Consider the following 19148-nt stretch of genomic DNA (forward strand, 5'->3'; position numbering starts at 1 on the left):
AAAGTCCGTCGTCTCCTCAGACTGGCCGCGGCTCTCCAGAGTCTCCAGCAGAAGCCTTTCACACCACCTCCTACACTGGAGACTTTCTGCTGGTGGCATTTTTGGGGATCCACCCTGGGACCATCTGCATGAGCCACGGCACAACCCAACCCCATCAAGGGTGGGCAGAATTGCCGGTTTTACTTTATTTGCCTTCCTCAGAGGCAGGCCAAGAACTGGCTGGAAGTCCACCTCCTCGCCCCACTAAGGACCCACAGTGTTCATTTCCTTGAGCTCCCAGTATACCAAATGTTCGAGCAACTGGACAGGTTGAGGCAGCTGGTGAATGCTTTCCCCAAGGTACTTTCGGGGTGCTTTCCCTTCACAAGCGCATCAAGGAACACACACACAATGGTTGTGCTTGCCGGGCTCCTGTCAGCCAAACATCTTGTCCGGGTGAAGCGGGTGAAAGGACCTCCCCACCCCCGTGCCCTGTGCCATTCTGCTAACCTGCACACCATCATCTGCTTATGGGGAAGCCCATGCTAAATTGCCACCGAACCTTGTGGACTACACTCACTCGTGCGAAAACACCTGCTGAGGACGCTCAATAATCTGATTGTAGGTCAGGACAAACCGCAGCGGGAATGACCTCTTGATTAGCTTTCCATTGCCGAGGTCATCCTCCATGTAAATCAGCTGAAAGAAAAGGGGACTGCTCCTATTGATTAATGTTTTGAGCAAAACTCGAAAGGGGAGGGGGAGGAACTGGAACATGGTGGGAAGAACCTTTGGCCCAGAGGACACAAGAACATCAGAAGAGCCCTCCTGGATCAGACCAGTGGTCCATCTAGTCCAGTATCCTGTCTCATATAGTGGCTAACTAGTTCCTTTGGAGATCCAACAACAGGACACATAGGCCGAAGCCTTCTTGTGATGTTGCCTCCTGGCACTGGAATTCAGAGGTTGACTGCCTCTGAACATGGAGGCTGCCTTTAGTCATCATGGCTAGTAGCCACTGATAAATCTCTCCTCCGTGAATCCATCTGATCTCTGTTTAAAGCCGTCTATGCCTGTGGCCATCATAGACTCATAGAGTTGGAAGGGACCACCAGGGCCATCAAGTCCAACCTTCTGTACATTGCAGGAAATTCACAACTACCTCCCCCCTCCACACCCCTAGTGACCAGAAGATGGCCAAGATGCACTCCCTCTCATCATTTGCCTAAGGTCACAGAATCAGCATTGCTGACAGATGGCCATCTTACCTCTTCTTAAAAACCTTCAGGGAAGGAGAGCTTACCACCTCCCGAGGAAGCCTGTTCCACTGAGGAACCGCTCTAACTGTTAGAAAATTCTTCCTAATGTCTAGACGGAAACTCGTTTGATTTAATTTCAACCCGTTGGTTCTGGTCCGACCTTCATGGGCAACAAAAAACAACCCGGCACCCTCCTCTATATGACAGCCCTTCAAGTACTTGAACATGGTTATCATATCCCCTCTCAGGTTATCATATCACTACATCCTCTGGCAGCAAATTCTGGCAGATTATCATATCACTACATCCTACATGGTTATCATATCATATGGTTATCATATCACTACATCCTCTGGCAGCAAATTCTGGCAGGAGCCCCCCCCCCCCCACACACACACACTTGAAATTGTCTTTCCAACTCAGCAGCCCATTTTTCAAACAAGACACACTGAGGGCACAAAGTCTCACAGGAAAGCCCCTGCGGCTCTCCAGCACCACATTACAAATGGAGCCCCGGCCTTATCCAACCAAGGCAAAATAAAAGGTCCAGTGGCACCTTAAAGACTAACATTAATTTCTATATGAGCATCTATGAGTCACAGCCACTTTGTCAGATAGACATGTGAAGAAAAATTGTACTGGGAAGTCTTACAGGGAAGGCTGGGGGGGTGGGGTGGAACCAAGACTCGGTGTGAATAGCCCCCATGCGGACACTTCATTGTCACTATGAATGCGTCTGCATTGGCAGAAGCAAAATAGTGCTGTACTTATCTGTAATTGTTGTTCATTGAGTTGTCCAACTGCACGGAAGAATTATGATGAACAGAAGGAATATGGAAGATCCTTGCTGTATGGAAGCAGCCTTGGTAGGGTGGTGGAAAGTACCCACAAGTCGCAGCCAACTTATGGCAACCCCTTATGGGGCTTCCAAGGCAAGAGACAGACAGAGGGGGTTTGCTATTGCTCTTCTCTGCATAGCAACCCTGGACCTTTTTGGTGGACTCCCATCCAAACACTAACCAGGGCCGACCTTGCTTAGCTTCCAAGATCTGATGGCATTGGGCTGGCTAAGCAGGATCGGCCCTGGTTACTACTTAGTTCGGTGACCACCAAGGAAGACTGTGGTTGCTATGCAGAGGCAAGCAATAGCAAGCCACCTCTGCTCATCTCTTGTCTTGAAAGCCCTAAGCCGGTGTCACCAAAAGTCAGCTGCGACTTGACAGCACTTTTCCACCACCCTGCCAAGGCTGCTTCCAGACAATAAGGATCTTCCGTGTCTCTTCTGTTGTCGCTGTGAGTGCTGAAGCATTCGCAGTGACGATGGAGTGTCCACACAGGGATCATTCGCACCAAGCCTCAACCCCCCACCCCACCCCAACCTTCCCTATAAGATTTCCAGTACAGTTTTCCTTCCCAGAAGTGTTCACAGTAAGAACCGAATGACCTCTTGGTGTGAAAGACAATCTTCTGATGGTCAATGTCAACATAAGTGGAAAAGGAGGAGTTGATGTAGGCAGGCTCAGGGCGAGTTCTGTCATAAATCAACAGAATTACGGGGCTGGCAGAAGGCAGCCCTAGAATCATTGAGTTGGAAGGGACCACCAGGGTCATCTAGTCCAACCCCCTGCACAATGCAGGAAATTCACAACTACCTCCCCCCCCACACACACCCAGCAACCCCTACTCCATGCCCAGAAGATGGCCAAGGTGCCCTCCCTCTCATGATCTACCTAAGGTCATAGAATCAGCATTGCTGATCTAGCCTCTGCTTAAAAACCTCCAGGGAAGGAGAGCTTACCACCTCCCAAGGAAGTCTGTTCCACTGAGGAACCACTCTAACTGTTAGAAAATTCTTCCTAATGTCTAGACGGAAACTCTTTTGATTTAATTTCAACCCATTGGTTCTGGTCCGACCTTCTGGGACAACAGAAAACAACTTGGCACCATCCTCCATATGGCAGCCCTTCAAGTTCTTGAAGATGGTTATCATATCCCCTCTCAGTCTTCTCCTCTTCAGGCTAAACATACCCAGCTCCTTCAACCTTTCTTCATAGGACTTGGTCCTATGAACAGACCCCTCACCATCTTTGTTGCCCTCCTCTGGACACGTTCTAGCTTGTCTACATCATTCTTAAATTATGGTGCCCAAAACTGAACACAATACTCTAGGTGAGGTCTAACCAGAGCAGAGTAAAGCGATACCATCACTTTGTGTGATCTGGACACTATACTTCTGATGATGCAGCCCAAGATTGCATTTGCCTTTTTAGCTACCGCATCACACTGCTGACTCATGTTCAGTGTTTGGTCCACTAAGACCCCAAGATCCTTTTCACACACACTACTGCTAAGACAAGTCTTCCCCCATCCTATAATTATGCATTTCATTTTTCCTACCTAAATGCAGAACTTTACATTTATTTTTGTTGAAATGCATTTTATTGATTTTAGCCCAATTCTCCAGCCTGTCAAGATCATCCTGTATTCTGGCTCTGTCTTCTACTGTATTTGTTATCCCTCCCAATTTAGTATCATTTGCAAATTTAATAAGCATTCCCTCTATTCCTTCATCCAAATCATTTATAAAAATATTGAACAACACAGGGCCCGGGACAGATCACTGAGGCACTCCACAAGTCACTCCAAGTGGATGAGGAACCATTAACAAGCACTCTTTGGGTGCGATCTGTCAATCACAGATCCACTTAACAGTAACAGGATCTAAATCCCATTTTCCCAATTTGTCAACAAGAATATTATGGGGAAGCTTATCAAAAGCCTTACAGAAATCTAGATAAACTATGTCTACAGCATTCCCCTGATCCTGCAAGGTAGTAACTTTCTCAAAAAAGGAGATAAGATTAATCTGACATGACTTGTTGTTGAGAAATCCATGTTGGCTCTTAGTAATTAGATCTATCCTTTCTAAATGCTCAAGGACTGACTCTTTGATGATTGGTTCAAAACCTTTTCCCGGTATAGAAGTCAAGCTGATGGGTCGGTAGTTACCCGGATCCTCCTTTTTCCCCTTCTTGAAGATGGGGACAACATTTGCCCGCCTCCAATCTTCTGGCACCTCACCGGTTCTCCAAGAATTCTCAAAAATAATGCTAAGAGGCTCAGAAATTACATCTGCAAATTCTTTAAGCACCCTTGGACGCAATTCATCTGCAGGGGGTTCCTGCAATTCATCTGGCCCTGAGGACTTGTTTCATTTAAAGAAACGAAGTGTTTGTGCACTACCCCAATGCCAATCCTCAGCTGCAAATCCCTTCCCTCATCATGTGTTCTCTTTATGCCATGTTGAGCACCACTTCCCTTGCAAAAAAAAGACTGAGGAAAAGTTGGAATTGAGCAGTTCTGCCCTCTCTTCATCTCCTGTTACAATTTCACTTTCCAGTCCCCGCAATGGGCTTATCCTTGTTCTATTATTCTGTACATAGGAAAAGAACCCTTTTTTATTGTGTTTAGCCTCCCTTGCTAGCCTAAGCTCATACAGAGCTTTAGCTTTCCTAACACTCTCCCTACAAGCACTAGTTATTTGTTTATATTCCTCTTTGGTTATAAGGCCCTCCTTCCACTTCCTAAATTAGTATTTTTTATTTCTCAACTCTTTAAAAAGCTGTTTATGGAGCCACCCTGGCCTCTTTATTCTTCTCCCATTTCCCCTTCTCATAGGAATGGTTTGTGATTGTGCCTTCAGTATTTCGTTTTTAAGAAACTCCCACCCTTTTCCTCAAGTATTTCTGACCATGGGATTCTACCTAGCATAAGTTTAAGCTTGTTAAAATTTGCTCTCCTAAAGTCCAACCTATATGTCTACTACATAGTTTTTCGGGCCATGCCTACCTCTTGCAGATCCTCCTTGTCATAGAACACACTGACCGGCGACTCTCGCAGCCCAAATATCTTCGACCCGCTCATCTTCTGCAGGCTGCTGTGTAGAGTCCACGCCCTGGACGGAAAGACTCTTTTGATGATGGAGCTGACTTCATTGGAGAACCAGACCTTGAGAGAGAGGCACACACACAAGAAGAAAAGAAGAAGAGTTGATTTTTAGATGCTGACTTTCTCTACCACTTAAGGCAGAATCAAGCCAGTTTACAATCTCCTTCCCTTCCCCTCCCCACAACAGACACCCTGTGAGGTACATGAGGCCGAGAGAGCATGACTTGCCCAAGGTCACCCAGCTGGCTTCCTGTGTAGGAGCGGGGAAACAAATCCAGTTCACCAGATTAGCCTCCGCCGCTCATGTGGAGGAGTGGGGAATCAAACCCGGTTCTCCAGATCAGACTCCACCGCTTCAAACCACTGCTCTGAACCACTACACCACAAAAAACAGGAAGCTTGAGGAAAAGGCCCAGACCTGAGCTCTGGCACCTGACAGTGGGAGTTCGGGCCTCAATGGTCTCCTCACAGACAAACTCGAGGCCTGTTTCTTGTTACCATACCAGCCCCAGCTGCAGGCGTCTCAGACTCGATAGGGGAGGATGGAAGAAAAGTATGGGATGGAACCATGCCTACTGTTTAATACCTGGGCCTCCTTCTCAAAGCTCCCCAACTAGAAATGACCCCCAGTCCCTGCAAAGGAAGTATATGGGGCTGCCAGCTCTCGGTTGGGAAATACCTGGAGATTTGGGGGGTGGAGCCTGAAGACGGCGGGGTTTGGAGAGGGGGGAACCTCAGCAGGGTACAATGCCATGGAGTCCACCTTCCAAAGCAGCCATTTTCTCCAGGTGAACTGATCTGTGTCGCCTGGAGATCAGTCATAATCTCAGAACTCCAGTCACCACCTCGAGGCTGACAACCCTACAGAACACTTCCCACTTCCCATCCAGAGATGGTAGCAAGGGCTGGTAGTCCCAGGTGCCTCCACTCCCTTCCCCCAAGTCCAGATTCAGGTTTAGGGGAAGGAGAGGCAGTAACATATCGCCCCTCCCTTCCCTTCCCCTTTTCTTGGAGGGAGAAAAAGGAACATTGAACTTACAACAAGGCTTGGTGTGAATTATTATTATTAGTGGCAGATAGATGGTAATCCCAGGGAGATCTTATCCTCCCGCTTGTCAGGATATCTTCCACCACCAAAAGAGAAGGGACAAATCAGCTGCAGGCAAGGTGCATAAAAATCAATGATTTAAAAAAATGGATTTTCTTTTATTTAAATTGGATTTTTAAAAAATCGTTTTCAAATAAAATGCTTTTTGAGGAAATATCTATCTAAAGATAGTTTAAATAGTTTTCTGTTTAAGAGACATTGCCCAAAGGTTATTCATCATGAAATAAGGATTACCGTATTTTTCCGTGTATAACACGCCCCCATGTATAAGAGAACCCCTATTTTTTTTAAAACCAAAATTAAGAAAAAAATAGGGGTCATCTTATACATGGGGGCAAAAGAGTCCTGTCGCCCTGGCCGGCTGGTGTCTGGCATTCAAACCAGTCGCCACCCACCCCGCACAACAGCTGACTAGTGGGGCCGGTGGTGACCGGTTTGAACGCCAGACGCCGGCCGGCCAGGGTGACAGGACTCTTCCACTTGCTCTCTTCCCTGCCCGACAGCTGACAGGCGGGGAAGAGAGCGAGCAGGGAAAGAGGCCAGTTTGAACGCCGGACACTGGCCGTCCAGGGCCACCGGCCTCTTTCCCTGCTCGCTCTCTTTCCCGCCTGTCAGCTGTTGGGCAGGGAAGAGAGCAAGTGGAAGAGTCCTGTCACCCTGGCCAGCCGGCGACCAGTTTGAACGCCGGACACCGGCCAGCCAGGGCAACAGGACTTTTTGGCCGCTAGCTCTATTCTCCGCCTGTCAGGTGGAGTGAAATACACCTGCACAAGGAGCTAAGTGTGAGGAGGGAGGGGCAAGCCTTAAAATGAAAGTGAAACCTTTTGAGCAGACTACTCCACAAGTCTTGGGATCTTTGTGTGTTTAGCCTGAGGTTTATCACATTATCTCTCCCTGGAGGAGAAAACCTATAATGGCAGCAGGCCACAAAAGAGACCCAGTTTGGGAATATTTTAATGAAGTTCCTCTACCTACGGGTAAGGCAGGCATGTGTGCAAAATGCAAACACTGCAACAAAGAAATGCAAGGCCTGGTGGCCCAAATGAAACTGGAGATAGATCATTATGAAATTATTGTGCAGTGAACTATCTATGTATTTCTAATAGTATAACTAAATTAGTAATTTTTATATAACCATAAAACTAGGGTTGCCAGGTCCCTCTTCTCAACTGGCAGGAGATTTTGGGGGCGGAGCCTGAAGAGGGCGGGGTTTGGGGAAGGAAGGGACTTCAATGCCATAGAGTTCAATTGCCAAAGCTGCCATTTTTCTCCAGGTGATCTGATCTCTATTGGCTGGAGATCAGTTTAATTAGGAGAGCTCCTGCTACTACCTGGCAGTTGGCAACCCTACAAAAAACTAATCTGAAAAGTTATTATTCTAAAAATAAAGCCTCCATCTGGTTGTAAATATGAAGATTATACCAGCAAGCATAAGAACATAAGAACATAAGAAAGGCCCTGCTGGATCAGACCAAGGCCTATCAAGTCCAGCAGTGGCCAACCAGGTGCCTCTAGGAAGCCACTAACAAGAATGAGTCTTTATGTAGAAAACCATGATTTAAATCAAGTCTTACCGACTGGTGATTTAAATCGTGATTTAAATCAAATCCACCCTGGTGCATGAATGTATATATTTACTTATAGCCTGCTTTTCTTCGCTGTTGGGATACAAAGCCACTTAGAACATTATTTTCCCCGCATCCATTTTCTCAAAACAACCCTGTGAGATAGGCAAAGCTGAGCATTTGTGATGGGCCTAGAGAACCAGCGTAGTGTAGTGGTTAAGAACGGTGGTTTGGAGCAGTGGGCTCTAATTTGGAGAACCGGGCTGCCAAACACGCACTATGGCACAACTCCCTTGCCTCTCTCTTCAGGCCTGCCTTCTCTGGCGTTCCAAGAGCTCTGCCGACCCTGAGAGGGAGGCTGGTGGCTGCAGCGCTTCTATGTCAGCTTCAGCCCCTGGGCTGTGAGACTTCAGCTTGAGACTTCCATCTGCATCTGACAGAGTCTCTGCCTTGTCTGTTGTGTCTTCCTGTAGCATTCAAGGGCTCTTCCTCATCCAAGGAGGTACTGGCAGGCAGACGCCCAACAGGGGGAAAAGCTTCAGGCCCCAGAGCTGGGTCCAGCTGGAGGGCACGTGACACAGCAGCTATGCCATAACTCAGCTCCTGGATGGCAACATTCCTGGAAGTCCTACGCAAGCCCTACAGGTGCCCATCAGATGACTTCCCAAGTGCACAGCTGGGGCAGCCAGTCCACAGCTGGGTCATAGCCCAAGCCAGGGAACCCAATATCACAGCAACTGCGCTGGGTACCAATCAATTTCCCACCCAATCCAAGTTTTTACTTTTAAAGCCCTACATGGCTTGGGGCCAGGGTATCTGAGGGATTATCTTCTACCATATGTTCGCACCCGGGGAATTAAGATTGCAGGGAGAGGCCCTCCTGATTGTTCCATCAATCAAAGATGCTCATTTTGTGGGCGCCCAAGAGGGTCTTTTGGGTAGTAGCCCCATGCTTATGAAACAACCTCCCCAGGGACCTGCGCCTGGCCACCTCACTTTCGATTTGTGGGAGGCAGGCTAACCTACCTCACAGGGTTGTTGTGAGGATAAAATGGAGGAGAGGAGAACAATACAAGCTGCCACTCCCAATGGGGAGAAATGCTGGGTATAAATGAAATTAATTGATTGATTGATTAATACACTCCTGCATAATTTTAATTCATTTTGGTGGGCTTGCACAGATGTAGTGCTTTGTGAAATACATCTGGATTTATTGTTGTTTCTCCCTTTTCCTATTTCCCTCCCCCACTTTTACCAACTGATATATGGGGGTTTGGCGGTGCACAGACATTGTGTGTGTAAAGTGCCTTCAAGTCGCAGCCGACTTATGGTGACCCCTTTTGGGGTTTTCATGACAAGAGACTAACAGAGGTGGTTTGCCAGTGCCTTCATTACTGTGGCCTTTATACTGAAACTTAAGTGTCAATTGTTTTTATAGAATGTTTATTTTAAGGGGCTTGAATTTATTGATTATATTGATTTATTTTATGATTTTATGCTGTTTATTATATTTATTATATCATGTTATGGATTGTTTTGTTGTGAGCCGCCCTGAGCCTGGCCCCTGGCCGGGGAGTGAGAGTGGGGTACAAAACTGAAGGAAGGAAGGAAGGAAGGAAGATTTTATTTAGGACTACATTTGATTAAAGCAGTCCTAAATTGTGATTTTAAATTTTGGTTTTTATATATTTTTATGGATATTATTTATATTGTAAGCTGCCTTGAGCTCCATAAGGAAGAAAGGTGGCTAATAAATATTTTAAATAAATAAATGGCCCTCCCTGGGACTCATCCCCAGATAGGTCTTGGGGACAGCCCAAGAGGACCCAAGACAGGCAAAGCAGACATACCTCCTCGTTTTCGGTCACAAATGCAAAAGGCCCACTGTAGGAGTGAATAAAATACTTGACGGGGGAATCGCTGAAGAAGTCGGAGAGGTAGAGGTAACTCTTCAAGTCGGTACTATAAAGCAAGAAGGGGTGTGAGAGAGAAATAACTCATCCCCATCGCAGAATCCCTGGATTTGAACTGGGGGTTACAGCACCGGACTCTAAGGGAGCCTGTATTATTGCCAGACTTCACGCATTACAAATGCTTCTCTGAAAGGCCGTGAAGCAGGTCTTGCTGCTATTGTTTCTCGCACAGAAAACTGCAAGTCTGCCTCCAATGCAGAAAGTGGGGGGGGGGGAGAGAGAGAAGGGCAGGAGCCCCCTGCAGCATCCAGGGCACGAAGAGGAGGCCGGCAAAGTAGCCCACTCAATAGCACGAGTCTCTTACCTTTGCAATATCACGTTCCCCCAGAGGTAGAAGATGCGGCTGAAGGGATTATAGGCTATGCCTTGGAGGACCATGGGGATATTTGTATATTTCACCTGCCCGATTATCACCACAAACCCTTGATCATTGGCTGCAAAGGAAAGAGGGAGGTGGGGCTGAGCCTGAGGAGACAGCCATCTTCTCTCTGGTTCGGGATACAGTGGAAGGCCCCCTTATTTCCCGGCCACTCATCATGCTTTCAACCTCAAGGTAAGGTTCCCAGAAGAAGCCATATTTTGAAAAAGGAGATTTGTCCCAGAAATTCCCATGCTCAGGTGAGGCAGGAGGCTGTCCTAACTCCCTCGGGGCTTCCCCTCCCAAACGGACATGAGGCAGGTCTGGCTGACAGGAGATGATTCCTCTACTGAGGAGGGGCCGCTCCTTCTCATACATGACCACAAAGAACAAGAACAAAACCCAGCATGTGGAGTATCAGGGGCCAGATTGCCTCTTTGGTTAGCCTGCCAGGGAACAGAGCTCAACAGCTATGGAAGAGCCATTACAAGTCCCCCTCCCCGCTATACCGTGCCACTCCCAGAGCACGAAGTGAAGCATCCCCCCCAGAGGAAATGCTTTCAGGTGGAAACTATCATCCTTTATTCCAGGGATCCCCAACATGGTGCCCACTGACACCTTTCCTGGTGCCTCCCAAGTGTTTTTAGAAAAGTGGGTGGGTCCAGATGGGCCTTTTGCCCAGCATAGCTTCTGATTGGCCACTGGAGATTTGATTGGCTGTGCAGATTTTAAAAAATGTTGCCTTAGCAGCAGCTGCCACAATACAAGGACTTCCACTGTGGCAGCATTCTTGCGGCTGGCTCCACCTCCCATGGCAGCGGTTCTGTGGCTGCCATTTTGCTGCTGCGCCCACCATGCTGTGTCGCGATTCCAAAGGTGCATATAGGCTCAAAAAGGTTGGGGACCCCTACTTTATTCTAATTACAGACGGGGGACCTCCTGCAGTCAAGGATGGGGGGCTCAGTACAGGACTGCAGACTCAAATCTTGGCTTTACCCTCACGGTCATAAATGGACCTCAAAGAATACTGTTTCTTACACTCAGGTATGAACTGAGGAGTCAAGGAAAGAACCTCATAATGCTCGGTGTCTGCAAATCAAAAAGAAAAAAATCCAGGTGAGAAATATGAAGCAAAAGCCACTCACCAGCAGACAGCTTCTAACAGGCCGAGATCCCCAGACAACTTGTTTATTTATTAAAACCCCTATAGCCTGCCCTCTCTTCCCCCTCCCCAAAGGAAGCCCAACTTCTAACGCTGCGATCCTGGAGATTTCCAGCGCGCTAGTCCAAGGCTCTGGGCACGTTCTACATCAGGGGTGCCACTACGCTCTAGAGCAGGGGCCTCCAGTGTGGTGCCCATGGGCACCATGGTGCCCACCAAATGCTTTTAGGAAGTGGGCGGGGGCAGGTGGGGCTTTTGCCCAGAGAGGCTTCTGATTAATCTGTGCAGATTAAAAGAAACAAAAAACGTTGCTTTGGCAGCAGCTGCCACCACAGCACAAGGATCTTCACTGTGTGGCTGAAGGTAAGCCAGGGCAGCCATTTTGTGCCTGGCTCCAGCTTCTGCAGCAGCCGTTCTGTGGCCGCCCCCACCAGGCTATGTCAGAATTCCAGAGGTGCCCGAAGGCTCAAAAAGGTTGGGGAGCCCTCCTCTAGAGCAACACGAGGCTACGCTGTCGCTGGAAGGCCCATGACCAGGTTAAAAGTCCACTCAATCTCAAACCTTGCTGGGTGACCCCTGCGGCCAATCCGCCTAACTTCCCTCAAGATTTTCACATAATTACTAGATCAGCAAGGCTTCGTAAGTAACCTTCTGCCAAACTGATGTCAATTCTCTCATTCTCTCTCTCTCACACACACACACTCCCCAGTAGGGATCCCTGACCCTTGTGTCTTCAACCTACGGAGCCCATCTGTGCCTTGTACTGATAACTGTCCACAAACAGCATCCTCACCTTGGTGGTATGCCATGGTGTAGTAAGCAGAAACGTTGCCGTGAAGTGTCGTTTCTACCAGCAGATAGAATCTGTTTATTTCGGTAGCAAACACGACCCACTTTAGCTTGCACCGTTCTAGAAATAAAGAAGGCACATCTCAGAGGCAGAGAGTTCCTTCAGGGAAGGAGGCAGGTGGGCATCTAGAAACGTGGTGGTTGTGGTGGTGAAAAAAGTGCCAAGTAGCAGCTGGCTTATAGTGACCCCTCATAGGGTTTTCAAAGCAAGAGGTGTTCAGAGGTGGTTTGCCATTGCCTGCCTCTGCGTAGCAAATCCTGGACTTCCTTAGTGGCCTCCCATCCAAGTAGTAACCAGGGCCAACCCCTGCTTAGCATCTGAAATCTGACAAGATTGGGTTAGCTTGGGCCATCCAGATCAGATCTAGAAATCTAGGAACCGGTAATGCTTCATCCAGTAGCTCCTAAAGGATTCTGATTGGAAGGCCAGCAGTAAACAATTACATGTTCTTGGGATTCGTTCTGAAAACCTGGCTTTTTTGCTTAAGGTCTAGGTAGTCCCAACTGTGAGGATGAGATAAGGTTTACTTGGACCTTAAAGGGCCCTGGAGCAAGCTGAACCAAGCGGGCCCTGCAGGACTGGCACGGGGTAACCTTATACCCACTCTTGCTGTCGTTACAGCCAGGGTCCAAGGCAGGGGGACCCTGTGGTGCCACTGTGGTAACAGCCTCTCTGGAATATCCCTGGTGTGTTAAAGGACCATTTTATAAGAAGAAGAGTTGGTTTTTATACCCCGCTTTTCTCTACCTTTAAGGAGTCTCAAAGCGGCTTACAATCTCCTTCTCTTCCTCTCCCCACAACAGACACCTTGTGAGATAGGTGGGGCTGAGAGAGTTCTGAGAGAACTGTGACTAGCCCAAGGTCATCAAGCAGGCTACATGTGGAGGAGCTGGGAACTGAACCCGGTTCTCCAGATTAGAGTCCACCACTCATGTGGAGGAGTGGGAAATCAAACTCGGCTCTCCAGATTAGAGTCTTCCGCGACTAACCACTACACCAGGCTTGCTCTCATAACCCGGTTCTCCAGATTAGAGTCCGCCACTCCTAACCACTACACCCGTGTTGTTGAACCTATGGCACGCGTGCCGCAGCCGGCACACCTAGCCCTCTCTGTGGGCACGAGCGGACCCGTCGCATCTGCCTAGGGCTGCGCCCTGTTGCCGTGGTGAGGGCGCTGAGGGCGGTGCTCCTTCTCCCCAAGTCTATGCTGGCGCCCTCCCTCTCCTTGCACCCGGGCAAGACCCTCCCTCTCTCAGCTGAGCTGCGGCTGCAGCTCAGCTGTTTGTCGGGGCCCCGCCTGTCTTCACTTTGGACCGGGAGGCTGTGGCCGAGCACCTTGCCACGCCCCCTCTCAGCTGAGCTGCGGGGCAGCTCAGCTGTTTGTCAGGGCCCCGCCCATCTTCAGTTTGTCTGGGGCCCCGCCCGTCTAAAAAAGCATTTAGAAAATTCTACATTCGCAGACAATCCTACAAGCCGTCAGGAAATCTACAAGGAATTTTCTAGCATTGTAGCAGCTGCAAAGGTGAATTTTAGTAACAGATTTTTACAGTTCCGTAATATGAAGACAAGGGGAGGGGCTGTGGCTCAGTGGTAGAGCATCTGCTTGGCATGCAGAAGGTCCCAGGTTCAACCCCTGGCATCTCCAGTTAAAGGGACTAGGCAAGTAGGTGATGTGAAAGACCTCTGCCTGAGACCCTGGAGAGCTGCTGCTGGTCTGAGTAGACAATACTGACTTTGATGGACCAAGGGTTTGATTCAGTATAAGGCAGCTTCATGTGTTCAACCCTATGTTTTTTTACTTCTCCAGATAAAGCCAAATTTGAAGAACTTGATTTTTCCTGCCTACACTGGTTAGATTTAGAAAATCTGGAAATGGAGCTAATAGAATTTCAAGAAAGCTCTATCTGGAAAAATAAATTCTATGACCTGCGTGAAACACTTGAGAAGATAGAAGGGATGCCAAAGGACAGCAGAGTTAGTTCTGAAAATGAAATCCTTAAAGTGTGGAATTCTCTGCCAAATAATTTTAAGTCAATGAAAGCACTTGGGATTGCTTTCCTTACTTTGTTTGGATCATCTTATGCTTGTGAGCAGCTGTTTTCAGCTTTGAATTATATCAAATCTGACACCAGAAACAGGCTAACAGATGACCTGAGTGCTGCATGTGTTGCTCTCAAACTTACAAAGTACGAGCCAAGGGTAGACAAATTATCAGCATGCACACAACAGCAAAAATCACATTAATTGTTCAAAAAATTTGACGATGTCCTCAAAGATGTCACAAAAATGGTGAATTACATCATGGCTCGTGCTCTGAACTGTCGACAGTTTCAAGCACTTCTTGAGGAGGTTCAGGCACAGTATAATTGTTTACTTATGTACAATAATGTCCGGTGGCTGAGCAGAGGACGAGTCCTGGATGCATGCCAAATGCAAACTTTTACCTTTTAATAAAAAGTTGTTTGTATCATTGAAAGCCCTGTTATTGTGTTTTTCTTTTAACACAAAATATGTGAATGTATGAGTTGTTTTTTCTAAACTAAAACCTCAGTATTCAGGTTAAATTGCCGTATTGGCACTTGGCGATAAATAAGTGGGTTTTGGCTTGCAGTTTGGGCACTCGGTCTCTAAAAGGTTCGCCATCACTGCACTACACCATGCTTGCTCTCATAACAAACAGATATATCCTCAAAGAGATCTAATATTTTTAATTAAATAATTTTTTTCAAAGATTCAGCTATGATATGTGTTTCTATTTTAAAAAACAATCTGGTTCGAAATGAAAGCTAACGCAAATATATGCAACCTCTTGAAATTAAATGAATCCCCATGGGGAGGGCCCATGGCTCAGTGGTAGAGCCTCTGCTTGGCATGCAGAAGGTTCCAGGTTCAATCCCCGGCATCTCCATCTAAAAGGACAAGGTAGCAGGTGACGTGAAAGACCTCCACCTGGGACCCTGGAGAGCCGCTGCCAGTCTGAGTAGACAATACTGACCGTGATGGACTGATGGACTGATTCAGGATGAGGCAACTTCATGTATTCAATGATTTGCCAATCACTAATATTAATAAAGTGGGATTCTAACTCAGGAAGATAGCCAGCCTCCACAAAAGACATGCAGTCACTGCTATCACTCTTCCATAATCCAGACTAGTACAACGTGCCACAAACACAAAGCAGGACTCTTTTGCCGGGAAAGGGAGGGATAGAAATAAAGTAATAAAAACTAATATCAGAAATAAAAAGAGTGTGGTTCTCATAGGTTATCCGGGCTCTGTAACCGTGGTCTTGGTATTTTCTTTCCTGACGTTTCGGCAGCAGCTGTGGCCGGCAACTTCAGAGGAGTAACACTGAAGGACAGAAGGGAGTGTAGGTTTACATACCCAGGCAAGCTGGGCCTGTCCTGAATTCCACTCCCAAACATGGTCAATATGTCAATCTGCTTTTTTTTAGCACTCCTGTTTCATGAAACACTTATAAAATGAGGTTTGCTGCTTCTAAACTTAAACAGAAATTGATTCTACAGGGGGAGGTGGATGGTGGGTGTGTTGCTGTCAAGCCGCTTCCGACTCATGGCCACCCTATGAATCAAAGCTCTCCAAAACGTCCTCTCATCAACAGCCTTGCTCAGGTCTAGCAAAAAGGGAGGGCCGTGGCTTCCTTTATAGAGTCAATCCACCTTCCTCTTTTCCTGCTGCTTTCAACTTTTCCCAGCACTTCACAATCTGTAGCATTTTGAAGGGCACGGCCCAGGAGAATTTTGCTGTCTCAAACTCTGAGAAGCTCTGGATTTGGGGAAGCCCTGTGGTGATTTAGAACATCTTTTTTAATGAGGCAAAGATTACCAAAAGGACCTACTTCCCAGAACAGAACATGCTGACTTCCTGTTGGATGCGACTTGTTTCACAATCCCATCTGGCGAAAAAAAACAATTTGGAAGGTTACTGTGTTCACTGGCTCCCTGCTGATCTTTGCCCACCAGGAACTACGAGGGCTCTAGGAAGGGCCAGGCTGCAGAGCCGGGCATAAAACCCTGCGCTGAAGCAACACCTCTCCTGCCCAGCTCCTGGCTTCTCCCTTTAGCTCTGGCTACCTGGCAAGGCAGCTTCCCCAGCTGTTGTGGCCTCCTGGACTTAGAACACAACTCTCATACAATGCTGACCATGCTGGGCAGCTCCCCAGGAACTTGAGCGCCAGGGTTGGCAGGAAGGAGACTGGGCCTCTCTGCAGCGCTTCCTGAAGCACAGATTCCAGGGAAGGCAGGCCTCTGGGTCAGCCTTGCAAGGAGGGAGCTGCAGGGAAACCAGTCATGGCAGCCAAGGTAGGCCAGAGCCAGTCATGCTATTCCCTGACCAGGGTTACCCAAAAAGCTTGGCACTCGCCAAGCTTTTCAGAAAGTGGGTGGAGCCATTGCAAGGCAGGGCTTGTCTCTGGATCTCCTCATTCAAATGAAAGGGTTTCCCATGGTTGCAAAGTGGGAGGGAAGTATTGTTTTTGGCTCCATCTCCTGCAGCAGCCATATTATTATTTGGCTCTGACTCCTGTGGTAGCCATTTGGGGGTGACGCTCTCCACACCCTCTCAAAATTCCAATGGTGCTTCCAGACCTCAAAAAGGTTGGGGAACTCTGCCCTACCCCTGAGAACCCGAGAAACTCTTTCCCTTTCCCCTGCATTATTCCACCAATGACCCCTGGCAACTGGACAGAGGCCAAGTCCGACACCACCTGACACCGAGATGAGGAAGAATTCGCCTTCCTGCCAGCCCCCGCCGAGGGCAAGCACGAATTCGGTGTTATTATGTGGGAAATCCACCGGGTTCAGCTTCCTCACGCACTGCTTGGCCAGTATGCGGGTCCACAGCTCTAGAGAGACAACAAAGCAAACATCAAGAGGACAAAGGCCGGCAGTCGCCTTAAGAGCGAAGGGGCAGCAAGGGCTTCATCTGAGGGCACCTGGAAATTTGGGCCCATCTCCTGCCTTCCCCAGACCACTCACCAGATCCTGAGGCGTTCATGTATAAGGCGCTATAATTTCCTGTGAAGTAATAGATCAGCTGGTTTTGGCGGATGAAAAGGGTGCTTTCTGTGGAGACGGTGTCGACGATGCTTGAAGAAAACTGGTCCCAGCGGCACTTCCGGCTACTAATCCAGCAACTGTCGATGGCCGCCTGCAACGAACACCAAAGGGACAAGAGGGACTAGATGTCTTACTCGGAGGAAGTGTCACCTGGAAAAAAAAAAACCCTTCTTTTCCATGCTCATTCTCCAGGTCTCTTATAGAGCTAGAAATCCTATTAGGAAACAGCTCTGAGCACTTGTCCAGAAAGACAGCGTATACATATTTGTAAACAAAGAGATATAATCCACTCTGCTAACACAGGCAAAGGCTCTGGAACATCCTCTGAATCCTGGGAATAAACAGTGGCAGAGAAGAACATGGAGGACAACAGATGTGCCCGTCTGAAAGCGGCCATGCAAACCTTTAGGTCTCAGCGGCCTACACACAAAAACCCAAACTCCATCATCTGCTACTGATGGATTCTGTGCTGCTGCCCATTCAATCTGCTCCTTCCTTCCTCAGAACACCAAGTCCCCTTCGACCTCTGCCAGCTGGACATTGGAGAACATAAAGAGACCCTTGCTGGATCAGACCTGTGGTCTATCTAGTTCAGCATCCTGTCTCATACAAGGGCCAGTCAGTTCCTCTGGAGGTCTAATAACAGGCCATAGAGGCCGAGGCCTTCCCCTGATGTTGCCTCTTGCCATAGAGGCTGAGGCCTTCAGAGGTTGACTGCTTCTGAATGTGGAGGTTCACTTTAGTCACCATGGCTAGCAGCCACTGAAGGACCTCTCCTCCATGCATCTTTCTAATCCCCTTTTAAAGCCATCTATGGAGATGCTTACTCAAGTGCTCATGGAAGCCACCTGGCAAAAGCCCAAAGACCCCACAGTCTTGCCACCGTGTAGGGCTGTCAACCTCCAGGTGGTACAAACAGTAGACCCAAGGGGGAATGAAGATACTAGAAATATCAAATGCAATAGCATACAGTAGTACCTCTTATCAAAAAATACTATTAAATACTATTGTGGATTTCTAAATTCAATCTCTTTATATTTAATATGTTTCTATTAGGATTAAAGAACATTAATTGAGGAAGTCGTTTCACCAAACAAGTGTAGAGCATGAACTGAAGAAGGCATTACAAAACAAGTGTGGAGCATTATCTGAAGAAGGCATTTCACAAAACAAGTATATACCTAGGAACTTGTCTTGAATATTATCTACCGAATATTATCTATAGAACTGACAACCTGAATGTGACTATGTAATATTGAACATTACCTGTGGAGTTTACAACCTGAATTTGTTTTGAATATTATTAGTGGAAATGTGTAAGTACTTGTCCCGTGGTAATCCCACAAACAGCATCCAGAGACAAAGAGTCCAAAAGAGAGCTGATTTAATGGAAAACAAACAGGTATGCAGAGCTTACAGGTACATTGGCACGAATGGCAATTGGGAGCACGGGGTAGGCCTATAAGGGAAAGCATTACTCACAACAGGTCAAGGCGGCCTCCCTTCTACTGAGGAACCGTTCCCACGGGAGATAGCACTGGAACAGGAATTCAGCAGTTAGCAAGCTTGGCCTTGAGAGGCACCTGGTAGAACCGAAAGTAAACAGTCAGAGTCTGACAGGCTGCTTAGAGCTGTGGAAAGCAGGCCTGACATTCTGCCCTCCTTTAGGGCCCCCCCCCACCGTCCACCACCGGTCCAGGCTTGTCAGGGTAGGCAGTATGGAATTGGCGGACCAAGCGGGGTGCTGACACGTCACGTGCGTGTACCCACTCATCATGGGCGGGACCGAAATGTTTCCAACGGACCAGGTAGTGGAGAGATCCATGACGGACGCGAGAGTCCAGGATTTTTGCAACCTCAAAATGTTC

At 47.9% G+C, this 19148-nt stretch overlaps 1 protein-coding gene across 1 annotated transcript in view; it reads right to left on the reverse strand.

Moving 5' to 3' along the window:
• Positions 1–19148, reverse strand: part of LOC130474230 (cation channel sperm-associated auxiliary subunit gamma-like) — an 87410-nt gene that overhangs the window by 38902 nt on the left and 29360 nt on the right. The window contains exons 7-14 of the mRNA XM_056845765.1: positions 17200–17371; positions 16929–17066; positions 12146–12262; positions 11187–11279; positions 10137–10266; positions 9710–9821; positions 5088–5246; positions 560–678 (exon numbers count right to left, since the gene is read on the reverse strand). Of these exons, the coding sequence (XP_056701743.1) occupies positions 560–678; positions 5088–5246; positions 9710–9821; positions 10137–10266; positions 11187–11279; positions 12146–12262; positions 16929–17066; positions 17200–17371 (1040 nt within the window). The remainder of the gene's footprint in view (positions 1–559; positions 679–5087; positions 5247–9709; positions 9822–10136; positions 10267–11186; positions 11280–12145; positions 12263–16928; positions 17067–17199; positions 17372–19148) is intronic.

The sequence above is a fragment of the Euleptes europaea genome, chromosome 3 (assembly GCF_029931775.1).
Source record: "Euleptes europaea isolate rEulEur1 chromosome 3, rEulEur1.hap1, whole genome shotgun sequence".
NCBI classification, from domain to species: Eukaryota; Metazoa; Chordata; class Lepidosauria; order Squamata; family Sphaerodactylidae; genus Euleptes; species Euleptes europaea.